Here is a 20,588-nt window from a genome sequence, read left to right as displayed (position 1 = left end):
TAAACTATATGACTATTCTGCGAACTAATTCTCTGGTCCAATTGTTATCAACCCACTTAATTATGAGGTACTTCAATAACAGTTCATCTGTATAATATCTGCAGTGTATATTAAATTATTTATTTAAAGAAATTAAAGTAAATTTATAATTGAGATCATTCTTCAACAAATAGAAGTGAAGATTATGTCCAAGAATAAACGATATATCTCTGTAATAGGGTACTAAGCCACCGAAAAGAAAAAGTAAGACGATGTAATCTGAACCACAACCAACAAAAGCAAAATGGAAGCCCAAATGAGATGACCACAAATAATAGTATTCGATCCCAGTTGAAGGGCAAAGAGAATTGTATATATTAAAGGGAAAAGTTTTCTTTTTTCATTAAAGGGAAAAGTTTCGAATAAGATCTTTTTCCCCCACCAAATAAATTGAGCTCGTGGACCTTTTGTTAGATCAAACACCAATATGCTTTTCACAAATTGAATTGCGGCTCCTTATGGCCATAGGGCATCTTCTTTGAGTCAGCGGTTTAGGTTCATCGCTGAAGAGAAATTTGAGAAATTTAAAAAAAAAAAAAAAAAGTAAAGACACAATAGAATTTTAAAATATACAAAAAAGGGAAGCTATGGACTACAGACACAGACTCATTTGTGCTTATGATGCCTAATTATGTACAACTTCCTAATCACTCCAACCTTAGATTCTTTAATATTATTATTCTTCTTTGCCCTAAAACTGCTTACAGACGAAATGCCACCAAATATGATGTGCTTATGTATGCTTATTATGAGTTGTTTTTTAAAATTTTTAGCCACTGACCAGTGTTTCTCATCAGCTGGAAGAAAGATAAAGAAAAAGAAAAAAAGAATGTATTACAAAGTTGATAAAAATGGAACCTTAAGTGGATTATGTAGTTTTTCGGATGTGCTTAAAGTTGAAGGGTCGTGCGATGATGTCTGGAGAATATATCCTTTTTGCTGCAATGGCCCATAATTTTGTGTTCGTTGGATGGTCCAATTATTTGTATCCATTGATTTAATAATTATTTTTTCAATTAACAGCTATCAATTCTCATTTTATCCTTTCACCGGAGCATGGCTCTCTTCAAATCAATGAAGTGGTTGCCGAAGGCTCCCAATTACTTAAGGCTCTAAAAAAATTTATATACCCTTTTAAAAAAATGTTTATTTATTATTGAGTTTTTTATTTTACAATAATCTGTATTATATCAAAGCCACAGAGACAAGAAAAAATGTATTATTGAGTTTTAAAGTGTTAAACTTTTGTGTTTTCTTATGTCACTTTAAAATAAATTTATTATCAACATAATAATCGATATTTATTATTTCAATTTTCATATCTAAATTATTAGTTTATTGGTTCAAAATTTCAAATAATTTATAATTTTATTATTTATTACTATATTTTCTAACATTTTTTTTTTAAAATTTCTTCAACTATCTATTATTCTACCTATCTATCTATCTATCTTTCTTTCTTTCTTTCTTTTTTTGCACTTTTGAACTTTAAATAAGAGAATGAATGAAAAATATATTGAATTAATTCTAAAAGTCTTCTTTAATTTAAGTTTGTATTCTATTTTTATGTTCTTGATTATTTTTAAAGTTGAATGTATTGAAAAAAGTGTTAACTATATTTATGATATCTTATTTTTTCTACAGTATAACACGCACGCATGCACAGTGGACATTCGTACTTAGGAATATATGTTACAGAGTGAGCTGCGAGTTTATTACAGTAAACGATACATTCATAGAAGAAACTCAATTCCTGCGTTTCTCAATCAGCTTCTGCAGGTCCTCCTTTTTGGCTCCCACCACCTTCTCCATTACTATGCCTTTCTTAATCAGTATAAATGTTGGCATTGCTTGCACCTCAAATGCTTGGGCCACCTCCTGTTTCCATTTTTATTTACTATCAAAATCAGTGTTTCTGTTAAAGAAGGAACGAGTATTATTAAAGGAATGCTTATGCATCATACCATTAACTCATCCACATCGATCTTCACGAACTCCACGTCCCTGTATTTTCCAGCAAATTCTTTGATGATTGGGTCCATGTATTTGCAAGGTCCACACCACGTAGCCGTGAAGTCGATCACCATCTTTAACCATTTCAAAGTTGATGATGTCAATAATCAGTTATACACTTATATACCTCAACTAATCATGAATTAAACTTTTAAATTATCCTTCAAGATTACATATATCTTACGCTTTAATTTTTAATTATGTAAAAGTCATTCATTTTTGTTTATTATTACTTTCAGTTTATGAAAAAAAGGACTAACATAAATCTATTTTACTAAGTGAAAGAGTAGAAATAAATATATAACAAACCAGCTTGTTTGTTTCTTGGGAGGCATCAAGATGAGCCTTCCATTTAGCAGTAGAATGGAAGGTGAGGATAAGGGATGAGTGTGATGATTTTTCAACAGACTCTAAATTGGAAAAGTTTGCTCCCATAATGTCTTCCTTTTTGGGGAATGAAAACCAAAATTCTATGTAGGAATTGTTATTATGAGTGGATTCTGGGTTTTTAAGTAGCATTTGGACTTTATATAGAGTAACAAAGTGTGATGATGGGAAAATTAGTATGCGCGTCTTTTAATTTTAATTAATTATATAATGTATTATATCTTTTATTCCTTTTATGTTTTTCTGATTTCTCTCTTACAATACTCATTTTACATCTCAAAATAAAATATTCAACAATTTTTTTAATTCTATATACTAATTGTCCTTAGAGCGGATTTAGTGAACATAATTACTTGATATCCATATAATAAAACATATATTATCAACATTAATTAGTCTTTTTATTTTGATATTTTTCCTACAATCTTTCACCCAAATAATAATAGACTAATAGGATGTAAGTCAAATATGAACACAAAGTGGTATCCAGCAATAGTACGAATGTAAAGTTCTCATTTTTTTTAAAAATCTAATTTTTTAAGTATTAAATAAAATAAAATATAAATATTTTTAATATAATAAATAAATTTTGTTAACTAGCATCTTTAAATCACTGGTTTATGAATTAATAAATAACAAATTTATATTAAAATGCATAAAAATTATGAGAGTAATTATCTTTTCAATTTTCAAATAAAAATTTGTACTTTTAATTCTTTGATTAGAATTTTTCACATAGATTTTTTTAACGTATGTCTAAGGATATATTTAAGAAATTTAAAATAAAAATATTATTATCTAGAATTTTAAAAAAATTTAATCCGTTTTTTATGATAATTTAAAATGTTTAATAAGGTATATTTTTCACACGTTAATGGTAATTTTAGTAGCAGGTTGTTTTGCCGTTACATAGATGATAGACATATAATGATAATTTGATATATTATTTAATAATGGAGTATGATTTGGCCGTTAAAAAGGAATTAAAAGTACAATGTAAGAAGATTATTGTTAATTAATTGTGCGCCGCAATTACAATTTATACGATCGAAGATTTTTGTATAGGAAAATAAAATTATATCATTAAAGTAAAAAGCTAATCGTTTACAAACGAGGCATTGATTGAACTGAGATACCCACCATTACCATTTACCAAGAAACAACAACATTTTTATGGAGAAATTACAAATTAAAGCACTGAAAAAGACACTCACCAAATCTTTCAAATAATCTCAAAGGAAGAAAAGAGAGATTTTCTAGAATTCTAGGGCTAGTTGTTGGGTAAACACTCTATTTAATAGGATCATCTTTTACACAAAATATAAAACCATTTAATTTAACTATTTTGATTCAATTTTTTAATCACTTTTTTCTAGAATACGTTGAAATTGAGATTGAGAATATATTCTGCTTCGCAGTCATAGAACATCATTCATTTCTTTAGTAATGAAATATCAAACTTTTCCTTTAAAGGAAGAGGAGACATTTTTGGGTGAAAAAAAATATATTGTTGGAAAGATAGGTTAAGGCTTTATAAGTATGCATTGATATATCATATAACTTTATTCCATCGAAGTTTCTTGCAACTTTTAATTTTATTCACCACTAGTCATTTATATGGGATTTACATAAATTGCCTTCTATTGAGTTTCTACTAGAATATGGAAATTTGATATGTTGAGTTTCTCCTTGATATATTAATTTAACACTTGAAGAAATAGGCTAGACACCCAAATACTTTCCTTTGTAATCTTCCATCCTATTTATGGTGTTTCAAATTTCAATTTCCATTCTAAGATGCTTTCAAATTAAGGTTCCCTTTTAATTTCAATGTCAACTCTCTCTCTCTCTCTCTCAATTTTTTCTTTATTTTCATTCATATTCCTAAGAAATCTATCTTGATTTTTAAATTATCTGTTTTCAGTATATTAAATGGTTATCTTAGTTTCTAATGTCTCAACTATATTCCAAATTGTGATATATTTGAACTTTTAAGCTTGAGGTGTCTTTCATTTTATAAATTATTTTTGTTTTCATTCTCGCTTATTTGTATAAGAATAATTGAAAAAAAATAAAAAAGTTATATTTATTAGTTTATATACAAATAATTGAAAATATAAATTAAAATAAGGTGTTTTATGATTAAAAATAAAAACAAAAAATTTTGTAACCAAATAATTCCTTATCAATTGAACATGGAGATTGCTTTTTGCATTTTTTTTCCTTTATACACATTATTATTATTTTCATGTAACTTTTTTTAAATATCCTTAAAAATAATTTAAATTATTAAATTTTTTTATTTTTGTTTTAAATTTTGGAATACTTTTTTCTCCTTTAAAACTTTACTCTTTATTTTTATTGCCATTTCGTTTTTCTTTTTCGTTGCTTCAAATTTCGTTATTCCTTCCTTATCACCCTATGAGCATATTTCAAGTATCATTACAATTCAAACACCTCCATTATTTTTAACATACTGTAAAAAATAAATTTATCATAAAAAATGACATATCCGTTAGGTTTTGTCAACCTATTAATGTTAGTACTATTATGAAAATAGGATTCTATATTTTCTAAAATTAATTTTTATATCTTTAAAAATTAATTCCTGAAATTATTTATCATTTCAAACAGAGGAATCACAGGATGCGCAGTTATCCACTTAAGCTATAATGTAAATATGAAGTGTTAGGAAAAAATTTCACGATCAAGTAGGTATAGACTATTATACGATCGTCGAGTACTACGGGCTGCCACAGGTTTGTGTGAACTATTAAGAAAGATCATATTTCACTGACATAATACACTTGATATTTTGTTCATATTTGTTAATCTCTATACTAAAAGATACATCGTCAGCAATAATCTTTGTATCCATATCAAATTATAAATCACTTATTAGTCTTGGATAAAATTTGTATGAGTTTCTAATCAAGAGTCTTAAGGTGTATGTGCACGACTTCTTAATTTTAAGCTAGCCTGTTCATAATAAAATCTAACCGTTATTAATCTGGCATTCCTATCCTTGTATGAGGATTATCTTTTATACGAGTGAGACGAGCAGACAATTAAGATTAAAAATTATTAAAATTTCATGACCATTTAAAAGGAATTATACATTTTTCAATTCTTTTTTTCTTTTTTGCTATTTTTTCAATTTCAATTTTAACCATTCATAATACAATCTATTTATATTTATTTCTCTCCTATTAATCTAAATCTAAATTATTAAAATTAAAATATAAAGTCAAATGACCATTTTATAAATAGTAACATAAGTTATGTAACTAATAAATAATCCTTAATATTGACATTATAAAATTAAATTTTACTTTTCTCCTTCCCAATTAAGATCAATAAATTCTACCATAATTAGTAATGCATAATCCCTTTTAAGGTGACAACACTTCTAATTACAAATAAAACTTGCCACAATCACACGTGACTGACTTTCCACAAATGAAACGATTCTTCAAAACAAATTGTAACCTTTTTATTTTCCAAAATTACTTTTAATTCTTAACAAATATATTTGCTAACGAAGTTTTTTATTTTTGTTAGCTTCAATAATTGTTTTAAAAAAATATTTTTCATAAGAAAATACCCTTTCTCAATAAAGCACAAATAAAGGGACTACTTTTTCTTATTCTAAAACCACGCATTAACGAAATATAATCTATCCTTTGGTTCTATCAACACACTAATGAATCCATGGCAAGTAGAAACAAAAATGTCACGTGACAGTCCTTTGGTAAATGCTAAAAGGCGATCGCTCGAGAATTGAAAAAAAAAAACCATCAATGGAATGCAGTTAGAAATTTTCGAATAAGGCACTACTTTAGAAATCTGTGCATTACCGTAGGTCCCACTGTATAGCGCATACTCACTGCATGCAACGACAATGGTCCAAACTGGTTGGAAGATATCGCAGATAGCCTAACATTCCAGAACATCAGATGCTCGAAAATAGTCTCTTCCTGTGAGATTTCGACAAAGGTCCACTAGCCATTGGACGACAAAATGGTGGAGTCTAGATGTTTGAGTGTCAAACAAAATTGTTCAAAACATGTTTCATGCCAGGCGAATAAAAAGGTTCACCACCAACTAGTGACAGAGTAATAAACATTATGGACACCTCATAACTAATCATGATTGCACCCCTACATCACCTGCAACATGATTAACAGGACCACCTGAACCATGGTTGTTGTAAGAGTAGCCACCACCTCTGCCGCCTCTTCCTCTATTGTTATAATAGTTCCTTGGATAATAATTTCCAGGCTGCTCATAATATGGATTGCGGCCATTTTGATAGGCTCCTCTGCCGCCACCTCGACCTCCACGACCATTTGAATAACCCCTCCTATTCACTCCACCACGACCACCTCTATGGTTCTGATAACCCCTCCTCGGGTAGGACTGCTGCTCCTTTCCATCTACATCTTGTTGATTAAGCTCTAAATCCACTTGTGGGTTGGTCTGTTCATGTTGAACTGACACCTCCTCAACTGGAATTTCTGCTTCTACTTCATCCTGCAAACACAAAAACCTTCAGCATCAAATCAAGTTCAATGTCAGTAAGATATATAGTCAAACTGTATGAACCTTCTGAAGCTCTCCTTCAGGATCAGATTGATCATCACCAGATACATGTTCTTGAAAATTTGTAGTTCCTTCATCCTAAAAAAAGCATATGAAATTTGTAAGTTAAAAGTATCAACTTATTTTGGCTTTGAATCAAAAGAAAAAAAAAAATTCAACTCTCATGTTTAGATGTTCTTTACCAAAAGCAAACAAACCAGTTAGAACCTGAAGGGTAGACAGTTCTACGATAGAAATCATATCTATCAAAAAGCAAATAAAATCCTATTGATATCATACCAAAGAAAAGAAAAAATTTAAAACTATTTCAAAATTCTGGGATAACGGGAACAAAACATATAAATAGCCATATTCTACACAGGACAGTTTTAAGAAAACACCTGACCGTGAAATTCTCAAACGAGATAACATTCCATGTACAAACAAAAAGAAATATTTGAAAAAATAACAGGTATATGCAATTATAATACTAAGCCAACTAACCAGATTATGAACTTTAAAAAATTAGAACAGAAAGAGAAGAAAATGTATTATTTATAACAAGGACGAAACTGAAGTTTTCTAAACAATGAACATTTTTATATGGTAGAAAATTCCTAAAGCAAAAGACAAGTATTAGACAAGTTTAAATAGTATATCATCCTTGTCATCCATTTTTACCACAATTTTCAGACCCCTCCCCAGGGCTCACCTCATGGTTTGCTTTTGTTTGAATGTTAAAAGAAGTTTCATTGTAACAATGTGAAATAGTTAGTGCCAGGTAATTGAATCATATCTACTTTTTGTATTTGCATAAATTCTGGTTGCCTGATGCTGCTACATGCAACAATTGAAAGCTATTATAGTTACGGGATGGCACTGTTTTAATTTTTATTATACACTTGGACAATGTCTGGAGGTGAAAATCATGGGGTGAAATACCTACAAGTAATTTTCTCTAATACATATGAGGATTTTTGCACTACATTTTGGAATCCACCACACCCATTAGTGTTCAAGTCTCCACCTATTTACCTTCATGTAATAAAAATCTAATCATTGATAGGAGAATGGGAAGATCTCAACAGTTCAGAGAGTAAATGACAACCTCACATAAGTAACAGCAGACATATAGGTTAGTAAGCAGGAAAATATTAAATTTATCCAGCCAAGACAGTACTGTCATTCTTCCTAAAAATCTCAAGACAGTGAAACACCGTAGTATTGGAATTGATTCCCAAATTATAGCATAGCCAACAAGTTGACAATCTCGTTTAAACAATAAAACTCACAGAATTAAACTGTTAGGCACGAGGAACAGTGATTATATCACAAAAACAAACTTTTTTAATGACCAGATTCAAGTATATGCACATAGCATTCAATAGTTCCTCATTATAAACAGTATTCTCCTTCAATACATAGTAAATAACAAACTACCAGCAGAATGATCAACTCCCGTACCCAGAATTCAGATAAACATAACCCAATAACTATCCAACTCAATATACAAACTGCCAGAGTAAACCACACAAATAAAAACAAATAACTGTTCAGAACATAGATAATACTAATCATTGCTGAAGCCTATTTTTGCATAGCAACAGGTTGGTTGGTTTAGGTATATGCCTGATTCCCATCAAGCAAGCTCTTAGATTTTTAAGCATTGTGTACAGAATAAAAATCCTGCAGAAAGAGCTAGCCCCACCATGTTGTTGATCAGGATTGCCTCCCTTGGGGGACACCTATAGCTGTGGTTTCAGACCAAAAAAGGGGTAGATCAGAATAATAATGTTAATTGACATTTCTAAGTTGTAAGGTGGTACACTTGTAAGGAAAGGGGCTCTTCAGACTAACTGATGATAATTTCATAACAGAAACAGAATTATTCTCATTAGTTCTTCTGAAATCCTTCCTTCACACACTATAGATTGCATTAATAGGGGTTTCTTTCACCAAGGGCACCAGAGTTCCAATTTAAAACATTGATTGTGACTTTAAAAAGGTCTCATCCTATGCAATCAAGGTAGTCAAAATTGAGATCCTACCTAGAATCGGAAAAGTAAGGAAAACACATACGGTAAGGTTAGGAAAACACATAAACCATGTAATCGTAACACAGTAAGATCCTACTTAAAATAAAAAATTATTTTAAATTCATATATATGCATAAAAATTAATAAAAATAAGACTAAATAACTCACTAACAGCCATAAACTTATAAGTCACAACAATTCCAAATTCAGAACCCCCACCAGCAGCTTCATCCTAGCTGCTTTCAACTCTAACAGCACCTGAACTCCCATTACCCCAACAGCTCCTTTCCCACTTAAAAGACTTTCATAAATAACTAAATTGATTAAAAGACTGTACCTAGCTGAGATCAGAAACTTGAATCCAGGGTCCCAAATAGTCTAGCAACTGAACCAAAGCAAGGAGTAGTTGAACCCACAAGAAAATAAACCAAGAGTTCAACCTAGAAGCAAAAGAACTGAAGTGAATAAGGCCAAACCCAGAAGTAGAAAAACCATGAAGGGGTTTAGAACTTTTGTGTGCATAAGAGCAAAAAAAAGGTGAAGAAAAGTGTCAACACAAGAATTTTAGCCATTTTATTTTGGGAGCTCTATAATCAAACTTCAAGCACACTCAAGAAAAATATTTGTTTAATCCAGACCTAATAGTTGATAACAAAACTAATGTACAGTTTGGGCCCTAAAGGCAACAAGTTATGTTGCTTTGGTCCCAAAAAGTTTTTGACTATACAAGTACTCCTTTGCAGGATGAAATTGTATGCATACGGACAACATGGTAGGTTAAACTTGTTAGTCAATAAAATATATCAATTAGGATTTTAAATGATATATCTGCATGTGGGACTAAAAAGAGGAAGAAACAAGTAAGAACAATCAGTTGTCCAAGTCAGTGCTACATGGTGTAGTAATCTCCCTTCCTTACCACGTTTTGAAACATTCTTAGCAAATGTGGGCTGTTTGAGACCTAAAATGCTTGTAACAGCACAGTAGATGTTAAGCAGGGCCAGACCAACTAATAAGGTATTTGGGGCAATTGCCACTGCAATTATTTTTTCCTTTATATGTATTATGTATATATTTGTATTTGTATTGCCCCCACAAATTTATATACATCTGTTTCCCCCACAACATAAACATTTTTAGGCCCATTATTTATGTTAACTGTTAGTGATCCAATACTAAGCAAATTTCATTCCCAAAAAATGAACCAAATAGGTATACCCTTCTATTCCACATACTTAGAGAAGTCACATACGTACAAAACCATACCACAAACATGGAACATTGGACTTACCAACCAATTCTGCTTTCAGAATGTTTTCCATGTATACACGTCAACAACATAGATCAATCAATGTTGTAATAGGGATGTGTGATTGTGCATCTATGAAAGTTATGAACATACACCAAATTTAGAACGGCACTAATACCCCTTGATCAGCATTCAAATTTCAAACTGCCCAACAAAGTGGTATGCAAAATTTTGGGGTGCACTAGTTAGGACTTGTATCTTTGCTTATTTTAGTCATTCAGTTCTTAGCCAGCTATGTGGAGCAGGGTATATAAAACATGGTGCACAATCAATAGTTTGATTCCCTCTTTATCCCTCTATCATCATTTTGGAAAAACCTAGTCAGCACTCCACCTGCTATTTGAGAATGCCAGACTTACAAAGACAGTTCAGTGCCACTAATATTATATCATTAACTCATCAGAAACAGAAAATTTAACCATATCAATACTAGTTTATCACTTAGAATGGGAATGTGCAACATCAGTTTATAACTGGAACCTAAGACACTAAAATCAATAGAAATAAATATGACTGACTGGAAAAAAAAAAATCAGCCCACATTGTACAGTGTTTAACTATGGCAAAAAATATTATAAGACATTGACAGGAGTTATCAAGGCACTACCAATTCCCATTAATTGTATCACATTCGTTCCTACTGAAATTATCAAAATAAAAATATGCCAACACAACCTGCATACATGGATTATAATCAAAGGCCCAGCTTACATAAGTAAAAGATTTAACTTCTCAAAGCATGTCTTAAATATGGTCTCCACTCCACCATTCATCCTCAAGGCAAAAATAAACAACATAATCAAAAAAACTCTTTTGTTCACTCCATCGTTGTTGTTCCATGCATATTGGAGAAAAATTACAAAAACATTTAAAAATATTATGAAATAGTACCATCTGTAACAGGTACAAGAGGTTAGAACCTCTACTTATGCATTCTTAAACAATGGGAGTGGTCCTAAATAAATTATTAAATTTGGATAAGGTTTGAAAATTTATTGTTTAGAACAAAATACAAAGGAATTGATTTATTCATAATAATAACTAGACATGCATATGGACAAAGTACTTTAGCAACTAAAAAGAGTCTCCTTTAAAGTTCTGGGGAAAAGAATTGTCTCCTTCACAAAAAAAAAAACAAAAAAATTATGCAAGTCTGCCTCTCTAATATCTTCTGATTCATGGAAAAAAAAACCTATGATCTTTAGGTCTTGCTATCCCTCAATAGCTTAAGCACAGAGTATAGTATATATCAGAATCATCAGATCCCCTACAGCAGCATTTCAGATTTATCTGAATCATTAGTATTTTACCATTACCAACTTCCATTCTAGCACAAGCATGTGTAAAACTAAACAGTTTATTCTTAAGGATAACCTCATCAATACTACATTCTTACGGGTAGCACAACAAACAAAGTATAACAGGGTTACCCATGCTTATTTATCTACATACATTAATGATTGCATTCCAAATCTGATACATACAGCAACTTTAGAGAAGAAATTCATTGTTTTTCTTCAAAGCTCAGGTCAACAAAGAGGTCCTACTTAATTTCACCATAATCTTTATGTATACAGCAGAAAAATTACAAGAAATAAAACAGCAAAGACCGTTCTCCCATCCCTCCCCTCTTGTATGAGATCATAAAAGTTCTATCACTTTCATACAACACTTTACCCAACCAAATGAAGCAATGTTGATAGCTAGTGTACCCTCACTCACAAAGCAGTACAAAAATTTTACTAAAAGACTTACTACAGCATCCACACCATGAATTTAACTCAACTCAATTGACAAACAACCAATGACATGCAACATCTAACCCAATAAATAACATCCAAATTATAAAACTCCAAAAACAACCAATCCTGCAAGCATTTTACCTTCTCCTGAGCCTGAAAAACTGTTCGTTCCACTTCAACCGGAACCACAGAGCCATGCACGGGCACATGGAAGGGCACGTAATTTCCGCTAGCAGCAGCCGCAGCAACTTCAACCGGAGCTTTCATCTCAGGAGTGGTGGTGAAGTAATCCGAAGACATAATCTTATTCAACTTCTCTCTCAAGGCAGCATCTACAAAAAGAAACAAGCTCAATAGCAGCCTAACAACAAACACAAAACACACATAGCAATCTAAAATCAACCGTAGTTTCCAAAACAAAACCATACAAGTAACATCAGCATTGGGCTCAATAGGTCGTTCAGACTTAGCAAGCCACAGCTTCGCGTGCTCAACGCACCGCTGCAGCGCGTTCTTGTGCGAGAAGCTCGAATCGGCCGGCCGCGAAATCAACAAGCCGCGCAACGTGGAGATCGAATCCAAGTCCTTCTCGCCGAGCAGATCGGTGGCGTCGTCCGTAACATAATCATAGGTCAAGCAGCATCCCCGCTCGTGCGTCCTGGTGAGCATCGTTGAGGCGAAGTCGCTCTTCACGTCGAAGAGCGAGCCAAAGTAAATCAAATTAAGAAGGTCCTCCACGACCACGTCGTTTGAGTTCGGCTGCTCAGTGGAGCCGGAGTTTTCGGCTAGGGTTTCGCGCCGGCTTTGTAGTGCGCTGTCGAGCTCTTCAGCGAGAGCCGATGAAAGAGGCTGGCGAAGCTTCTCGAACTCGTCGATGAGTGCGAGAACGGAGGGCTTGGAGCGGAGAACTTCCTCTTGCTCCTTGTTGAGTAGCTTGCCCTGAGAAACGGACTCTTCCATGGCCAATATGCGGTTCAGTTTCTTGCGGAGGGCGCGGAGGCGCTTGTTGATAAGGCTCATGACTGGACCGTCGGCGACGTCGAGGGTTGCGGTGGCCGCCATTTGCAACGAAGCACCTCCTAGTACTCTTCTTTGTAATTAAATCGGAGTTGGTACGGTAACGCCGCAGGATGCGGCGGCGGCGGAGAGAGGGAGGTGAAGGGTTATTTGGTGGCGGTGAAAGAGAATGAGGGAGCGCGTGGGGTTTTGGTGTGGGAAATACGGCGCGCGCTCTGTGTGTGTGTGTGTGTGTGTGTGTGTGTGTGTGTGTGTGGAGAGTGTACTTTGGGAGAAGCTTATAATGAGAGGAGTTTGGGGAAGGGAAAGATTTTGTGTTTGTGAATATTGGGAATTTTAGTAATTGGGATGCAACTCAGTGGGCCGAACTTGTAGGATTTTTGGACCCAATTGTGCCTCCACACACCACTTCCCATGCCAGCTGTGTCAAATGGATAGCCTTAATCATCACCCACAAATTAAAACCTTCATGCTTATCTTAATACAATTTAAATTGATTGCCGTTTAAACTCAATTATCTGTGAAACGATCTTGTTAACTGATAATAGTTTTATATTACTAATTACTAATCAAATAATAAATATTTTTATTATAAACTGCAAAAAGAAAATAGTTTTAATATATTTAATAAGTATTTAATGTTTTTATTTGCAAAAATAATTTCTCACAAAAAGTACGGAATTGATTTTTTTTTATCTTAAAGTGAAAATATTACAGTAAATATATATATATATATATATATATATATATTTAGCATGCGAGTGAATTTTATTATATTGACTGGACGCTTTTGTTTTTCTCTTTCATCCCTATTTATAAAGACATGTTTATTATTATGTGTAAATCTTCATATTATTTTTTTATGCATACATGCATCCTATAAAAATACACTAAAAAATAAATCCTATGAAAATATTAAAAAAACACATTTCTCTCTTGCTTTTGATACTTCATTCAGTATATATCAATTAACAAAAGAAATAGTATCTAATTGAAATTAAACAGTTTTAAAAAGAGAGAGACGTTGATAAAGTATGTTAACAATTCAAGAAATTAAACTGTTTTCTTATCTTAATTATTCAAGTTGCATGATCAATAATAGGGTCCAACTAAGTAATTACAAAATGATTCAAAAAGAGAGAGAGATTGATAAAGTGTGCTAACATAGATAATTAAAAAGAATAATAATTAATGTGAAGGATAAAACCGTACTATGTCTGTGTCTGCATAACCATGCATTACCAATTTGTTCATTCGAAGGTTGGGTGTTGGCATGAACGTTCTTTATTATGTGACCATAAGCCATTTCACCATTTACATACAATCCTTTGGGCCTAATTTAACACTTTATTTTGTATGTGGGCTAGCCTCAACCCATGCAAGAAGGAAGCTGGGCTAGGATTTTAGATAGCTGAAAAATTATAGCTCTGGGCCTCTAACCCTTCTTTTCTTAAAATAAAGATATAACGTTAGTCCAGTCCGGTCCAGGCCCATTATATTGTAACATAACATCCCCATTAGGTAATACATAACAATGTGAACAACACAAACTGACTTTATATAATGACAAAAGTGTGGATATCACCTATCGCATTCACACCAAAATCTTAAAAAATTAATAAATATTAGACGCAACGTTTAGTCCAGTCCAGGCCCATTACGTGAACAAACAATCATTTCCAAAAATATTACGTGAACAAACAATCATTACCAAAAAAAAGACATTATTTTTTTGAGATAGAGAGTGCCCCATTATATTATATAGTAATATGTAATATAACATCCGCATTAGGTAATACGTAAAGTGTGGATATCACTTATCTTATTCACACCAAAATCTCAAAAAATTATTAAATATTAGATCATTGACTACCGTGTTAAACAACAGCTTGACTACCGTGTTAAACAACACCTGCCCAATATTGAATATCTAAATGTCAAAAGATTTTATTCTCTCAAAGAATATTTAAAACTCCCTTCACATGTTTATAAAGTTTAAAAATTGAGTTTTTATTTTATTTTACATATTTTTAAGTATATATTGTTGATATATAAAGTAAATAAAAATGTGTGAGACAATAGGAAATATTGAATTTGGCATCTTTAATAATTTAAGTTACTTGGATTCTTATTTTACATATTCCAAATACGTTCAAAATCATTAGTGTTCAAGCATGTTTGTGATTTTAAAATTAAGTTTTAGTAAATATAACTATAGTAAATACTTAAAAATATCATCACTCTTGATCTCCCTATTAAATACACAAAGTTAAAATTAAATAATTTTTTAGTAGGGCATAATAAATTCCCTCTTCATAATCCAATTCAAAGTATAAAAAAAAATTAATTTTATGTTTAACAAATGATATTTATTCACTATGAGATAGTTGTCCATCAATTTGACTAAAAGGTTGGTTTCGTTTAGAGATTCTTGGTATTCTGATAGAAATGTTACAATTGCATTAATTTAGTGATCATTCTTTATCAATATGAATTGAGTGGTTGAATCTGCAAATATTTTTTAAAGATAGTTATATTAATTTTTCGAACTAATTTTAAACGCAAAAATCATGAATTTTATGAGTCTTACTAACCAACTTTTCGTTCAAAACATTATTAGTGTATTGTCATCACAATTTTTAATGAACATTTGATGTAATTTTTTTTATAAATATTAATAATAAGGATTTTTAGTATTAGATATTAAAATTTTAACGCTTACTATTATTTAATAATTTTTTATAAATGATGTTAATTTTATATTAAAATTAAAAAAATATTTCATCATATTATTTTATTAATATATTTTTAAATATTCATAAATATTCAAATTATATAAAATTTAATACATATAATCATAAATATAATATAAAAAAAAGTTCATCAATTAAATTAATCAATCTTATATTTTGTTTAAAAAATATTAAATAATGTAAGAGTTAAAGTTTGACACTTATGTTAACAAATTAATATTATACAAATTTTATTTTATAAAAATATAATAAATATTTGTAATTCAAATTTTATTATTTTTAGTAATTTAAAATCTGCAATTAAAACTTGTATCGAAATTTTCTAAAAATGACAACATTTTCTTCCTTGTCAGTTTATTTTACTAAACATTATTATTATTACTTAACCAGAGAGATAAAAGAAAAACAAAAAGTGGATTCCCCATGTAGACGTTTCCTTAAGTGCTGTTTATAAAAGTTCGAGGTTGAAACTTGAAGCCAAAAACCAGAGAACTGAGCAAACCAAATCAAAGCCTTTGAAGAATTTGATATCAGAAATAAAGTTGAAATATAAGGTGCCGTGTCTCTTTCTAATTACCCATACATGATACACCCATCTTTAAACCTTCATATATATGATCGATGCTCAAGATTCTTCTATGTTCTGACACAGTTCATATATTCTACGACTACCCATCATCAGAAAGAAGGTTGAAGCTAGAATTGGATCAACGAACATGAAAACGAGGAAGAAAAATTGGAGAACCACAACAACATGCGTGATTCTGTTCGTGCTTGTTCTGGCGTTTCAGATCAAGTATTTGTCGACTGTGATGTCAAAGCTTACACATGCAACCAAGAAAGCTAATAGTCCAGGTGCGTTGCAACTTCTCATTAGGCCAACAATGCCACAAAGCTCATTGAGTTTTCAAAGAGCCTCATTGTTCATAACAAGGATAAATTTTAGAGAAATTATTAGGATTTGTTGTGCAAGCGTCGTGGACATTAACTCAGATTAATTTTATTTAACTCATATTTCATAATTAAACTTTACAAAAAGAATTAGGATTTGCATGTATATTAATGGTTCCCACAAAATTTTTAGATGCTTCTTAAAAAGTCCCCATTCTGTAACTTTCATTGCGTCACCTTATTTATGCATCATTTATTTCTCGCTTCAACAATTTATTAGTATTAGAGTGACAATAAATGATACTTATTTCTACTTTAATAATTTCAAGTTTATTAAAATTATTTTTTATTACAAATTCTATTTAACAAAAATAAAATCAGTAGTATAAATATTAAAAATTTCTTAATAATATGATATACTGTATTGATATTTGATCTATTAATAGTATGTATTAATATTTTATACTAATAAGATTATTTGTTAATATAGTGTCACAATATTACTATAAATTCATAATATTTATGCTAATAGTATATTAATTTTTTATTATTACTCTAAATTCACACTATTAGATAAAATTTTACAGCACACTTTTTCATTTTTCTCTTTCTTTTACATAAATTGTATAAGTTTAATATCTCTTTTTCAATTTGAGGTGTGGGCAGTACAAGAAACAAAGCAGCTAGAAGTAATTCAATTAGAATCGGATGCAAGTAAGCAAGACTCAAGTCCCGCAAAAAGACAAATCAGCTGTGACCGTTCCCATTATCATTATGACATTTGCACCATCCACGTGGCAACAGTGTTGGACCCGACCATTCCACTTTCTTCATCCAACATCGCACCACCGTTGATCCAAATCCAACGGCCATAAAAATTCGTCCTTATCCTCGAAAATTCGAGGGTGTTGTAATGTCAAGGATAAAGGAGTTGACCATAACCACAGGCGCACCAATTCCATCTTGCCACGTCATGCATGAATCCCCGGCCTTGGTATTCAGTGCGGGAGGGTACACGGGAAACTTCTTCCATGAATTCAATGATGGGTTTATCCCTCTCTTTATCACCCTCAACTCTTTGTTCCACCGTCTTGATGATCGAGACGTGGTGCTTGTGATTTCTAAAGCACGTGATTGGTGGGTTAGTAAATATGCAAACTTACTAGGTCAATTTAGCAAGCACCCTATCGTTGACCTTGATAATGATACCGCCACCCACTGCTTTCCTTCTGCCACTCTTGGTCTAGTGTCACATGGATTTATGACCATAAAACCCGAATTAATTTCTAACTCAAAGTCACTTCATCATTTTCATGCATTTTTAAGCAAAGTTTATGATCATGCAAATAATGTTCCATTTAATTTCCCTCCTCAAAATGCACGACCACGTCTAGTGTTGGTCAATCGATTAAGTGGGGATGGACGATTGTTGTTGAACTTGGAAGAAGTAAAATTGGAGATGGAAAAAGTTGGTTTTGATGTTGTTATGTTTGAGCCAAAACCTTCAACTCCATTAGACAAAGCATTTGCACTCATTAGTTCAAGTCATGCAATGGTTGGAATCCACGGTGCGGCATTGACACACTTTTTGTTTCTCAAGCCAGGGTCAGTGTTCATTCAAGTGGTGCCATTAGGGTTGGAAGTGGTAGCTGAATGGTGCTTTGGCAACCCAGCTAGGGAAATGGGATTAAATTACACGGAGTATAAGATTAGAGTTGAAGAGAGTAGCCTCATTGAGAAGTATAGCAAGGAAGATATGATGATCAAGGACCCTGTTGCTTTTCTTAGGGGGAAACCTTGGTCAAAAAGCACAATGGATATTTATTTGAAAGAGCAAAATGTGATATTGGATTTGGTTAGATTTAGAAAGTATTTGGAGAAAGCATACAACAAGGCAACGCTATTTATCTGAAAAAATAGGATATAGAAATCTGCATGGGACCTTTGTTGTTAGCACCATTAAGCATTAACATTTCATTTGTAGAAGGTTTTTTTTTTTTGCACTCTCTCTCAAAGGTTTTTTCATGGTTGCAATTAGTTTTATATGGTATCACGAATGAGATGACCATCTGCATGGTTAGATTATATTTCTTAGTTTATTACATGATGTCATATAATCTTAATTCTAAGTCTAAGTGTATACACGTGTTCCTAATATTTGTCATTTAATTGTAAATTTGACACTTGCAACGTTTCAGAATTATCTTCGAATAACTTCTTCAGCTTTTTTATTAATTTGTACGTATTACGCATTTTTTCATATTTCTTTTGTTTTATAGTACTGTATGTTTTAGTTTGTCTTAAGATATTAATTATTTAAAAAAATTATTTATTATTTTTATAATAATGTCCTTTTTTTAGTTTCTTGCTTGAATAATTAAATAAATTAATAATTTTTTGTCTAATTTATAAATATATTTTACTGAAAATATTTTTATTTGAGTTGAATAAAATTACTCATGAAGTAATAATTATATTTAACTTTTTAACAAAAATTTGATCTACATTTCAACACTGTAAGTCTCTAACTCCCGCATCACCGCATTCATTATGTGTATTGACTTGCACCTTCGGCAATTTAGATGATGAAATTGTTGAAGAAAAGAAAATGTTCCAAATAATAATAATAATAATTCATTGGCTCAGGAGGTTTTTTGTTGCTTGCCAGCTTTCTTCAATCTTTAGTTTTGTGCCCATGTTCAAGCCATTCAATAATCCTTGGATAAATTTGTATTAACTCTTTTGGTTTTCATTTATTTCAAATAAAAGTAAAGGAGATAATCATAGCATATAAAATAAGGAAAATCTATTAGCTGGACCATGAAAGTATCAATAAATATATTTTTCAAGAACTTGGATCACTAATTAATTTTTCAAAAATTTAAACAGTTGTCACTTTTTTTTTTATCACAAAAATAATATTTTAATAATTAATTTAGCTTTCCTTTTTGATTTGGTAAAATCTAATTTATCAGCAAGATATTCTTAAAGCTTCGTTTTGTTGCCACATTGACCCTTTCTAAAGACTAATATGGTGACGTTTTGAATCTCAAAAAAGTTAATTTAATAACAAATTAAATTTATAAAAGACTATTTTAGTGATCCAAATCTTTAGGAATTTACTTGATAACACTTCTAGTTTTGGATGAATAATTTTTCTCATTTAGAATAATAATAATAATAATAAACGAAAAAAATCTTAATCAAATGTTGACATAACTTTAGAAGGGAATTAGTTTTTATATTTAATATAAAATAATTATGAACAGTTAATTTTTCAATACTAGATACAATCTCTAGAGAGAGACGTATAGAAAACTTAGTCAAGTAAAATTATAGAAATTTTTAAATATAGAATTAATTATTAACAATTAGTATTAATTAACTTAATTAATGCATTTTTTTTCCTATAAATCAATTCTAGAATTAGATGAGAGGCGCGTTTTGAACTTTTCAGAAGAAAAAAACCTCAAATTTTAGGTGGGTGGCTATAGTTGGGAGCATACAGCTATTTATCTGAAGCTCATATTTGTAAAGCTTTAGAGGTATTTTACTTTTATGTTATTTTTTTTCTTATTAATCTTTTTTGATAGGACACACAACTTGACATGTTGTTTACTCTGACAGTTGTGACTGGTCTTGATAATTCCACGTAAGACACACAATCCTTCACTCAATCTCAATGTTTTCTCAATTATTGTATTGTGATTTATTTAAATTTTTTAATCTATCTTTGACATATTAATCTTTTTTGTATGATTTTTGTCATCTTTACTTGCATCTTCAGAGTTACATGTACATTTTTTCTGTTTTATTTTTC

The 20,588-nt window shown here is 31.1% G+C and overlaps 2 protein-coding genes and 1 pseudogene across 4 annotated transcripts; 1 reads left to right on the top strand and 2 right to left on the bottom strand.

Annotated features, from left to right (window-relative positions):
- Positions 1–1,785: 1,785 nt before the first annotated feature.
- On the bottom strand, positions 1,786–2,487 carry LOC113869986 (thioredoxin H2-like). Its single transcript, XM_027506569.1, has 3 exons — positions 2,362–2,487; positions 2,004–2,126; positions 1,786–1,917 (listed from the first exon to the last, which is right to left on the bottom strand). Exons 1-3 carry the CDS (start codon positions 2,485–2,487, stop codon positions 1,786–1,788), a joined length of 381 nt encoding a protein of 126 aa, XP_027362370.1.
- Positions 2,488–5,586: 3,099 nt separating this feature from the next.
- Positions 5,587–13,430, bottom strand: LOC113869970. 3 transcript variants are annotated; one of them, XM_027506548.1, is made up of 4 exons: positions 12,536–13,430; positions 12,249–12,439; positions 7,045–7,119; positions 5,587–6,972 (listed from the first exon to the last, which is right to left on the bottom strand). In XM_027506548.1, exons 1-4 carry the CDS (start codon positions 13,167–13,169, stop codon positions 6,586–6,588), a joined length of 1,287 nt encoding a protein of 428 aa, XP_027362349.1. In that variant the 5' UTR covers positions 13,170–13,430; the 3' UTR covers positions 5,587–6,585. The 3 variants fall into 3 exon arrangements, with proteins under 3 accessions (XP_027362349.1, XP_027362348.1, XP_027362350.1); XM_027506549.1 differs by having other exon boundaries at positions 6,334–6,972; positions 12,542–13,331; XM_027506547.1 differs by having other exon boundaries at positions 6,190–6,972; positions 12,249–13,379.
- Positions 13,431–16,593: 3,163 nt separating this feature from the next.
- On the top strand, positions 16,594–18,680 carry LOC113870405 (annotated as a pseudogene).
- Positions 18,681–20,588: the final 1,908 nt, after the last annotated feature.

The sequence above is a fragment of the Abrus precatorius genome, unplaced genomic scaffold (genome assembly GCF_003935025.1).
Source record: "Abrus precatorius isolate BTA unplaced genomic scaffold, Abrus_2018 Scaffold6, whole genome shotgun sequence".
Classification (NCBI taxonomy): domain Eukaryota; kingdom Viridiplantae; phylum Streptophyta; class Magnoliopsida; order Fabales; family Fabaceae; genus Abrus; species Abrus precatorius.
This window is presented reverse-complemented; position numbering and strand designations above follow the sequence as displayed.

Bases quoted from the DNA above. Each gene is read 5' to 3' on its own strand.
- LOC113869986 (XM_027506569.1), bottom strand. From the start codon at position 2,487: ATGGGAGCAAACTTTTCCAATTTAGAGTCTGTTGAAAAATCATCACAC. The intron at 2,127-2,361 runs GTTTGTTATATA...AAATGGTTAAAG, and splicing joins CCCAAGAAACAAACAAGCTG to ATGGTGATCGACTTCACGGC. The intron at 1,918-2,003 runs GTATGATGCATA...AAATGGAAACAG, and splicing joins TCGATGTGGATGAGTTAATG to GAGGTGGCCCAAGCATTTGA.
- LOC113869970 (XM_027506547.1), bottom strand. From the start codon at position 13,169: ATGGCGGCCACCGCAACCCTCGACGTCGCCGACGGTCCAGTCATGAGC. The intron at 7,120-12,248 runs GTAAAATGCTTG...TGCTTTTTTTAG, and splicing joins TTTTTCAGGCTCAGGAGAAG to GATGAAGGAACTACAAATTT. The intron at 6,973-7,044 runs GTTCATACAGTT...TTGTGTTTGCAG, and splicing joins CTGAAGGAGAGCTTCAGAAG to GATGAAGTAGAAGCAGAAAT.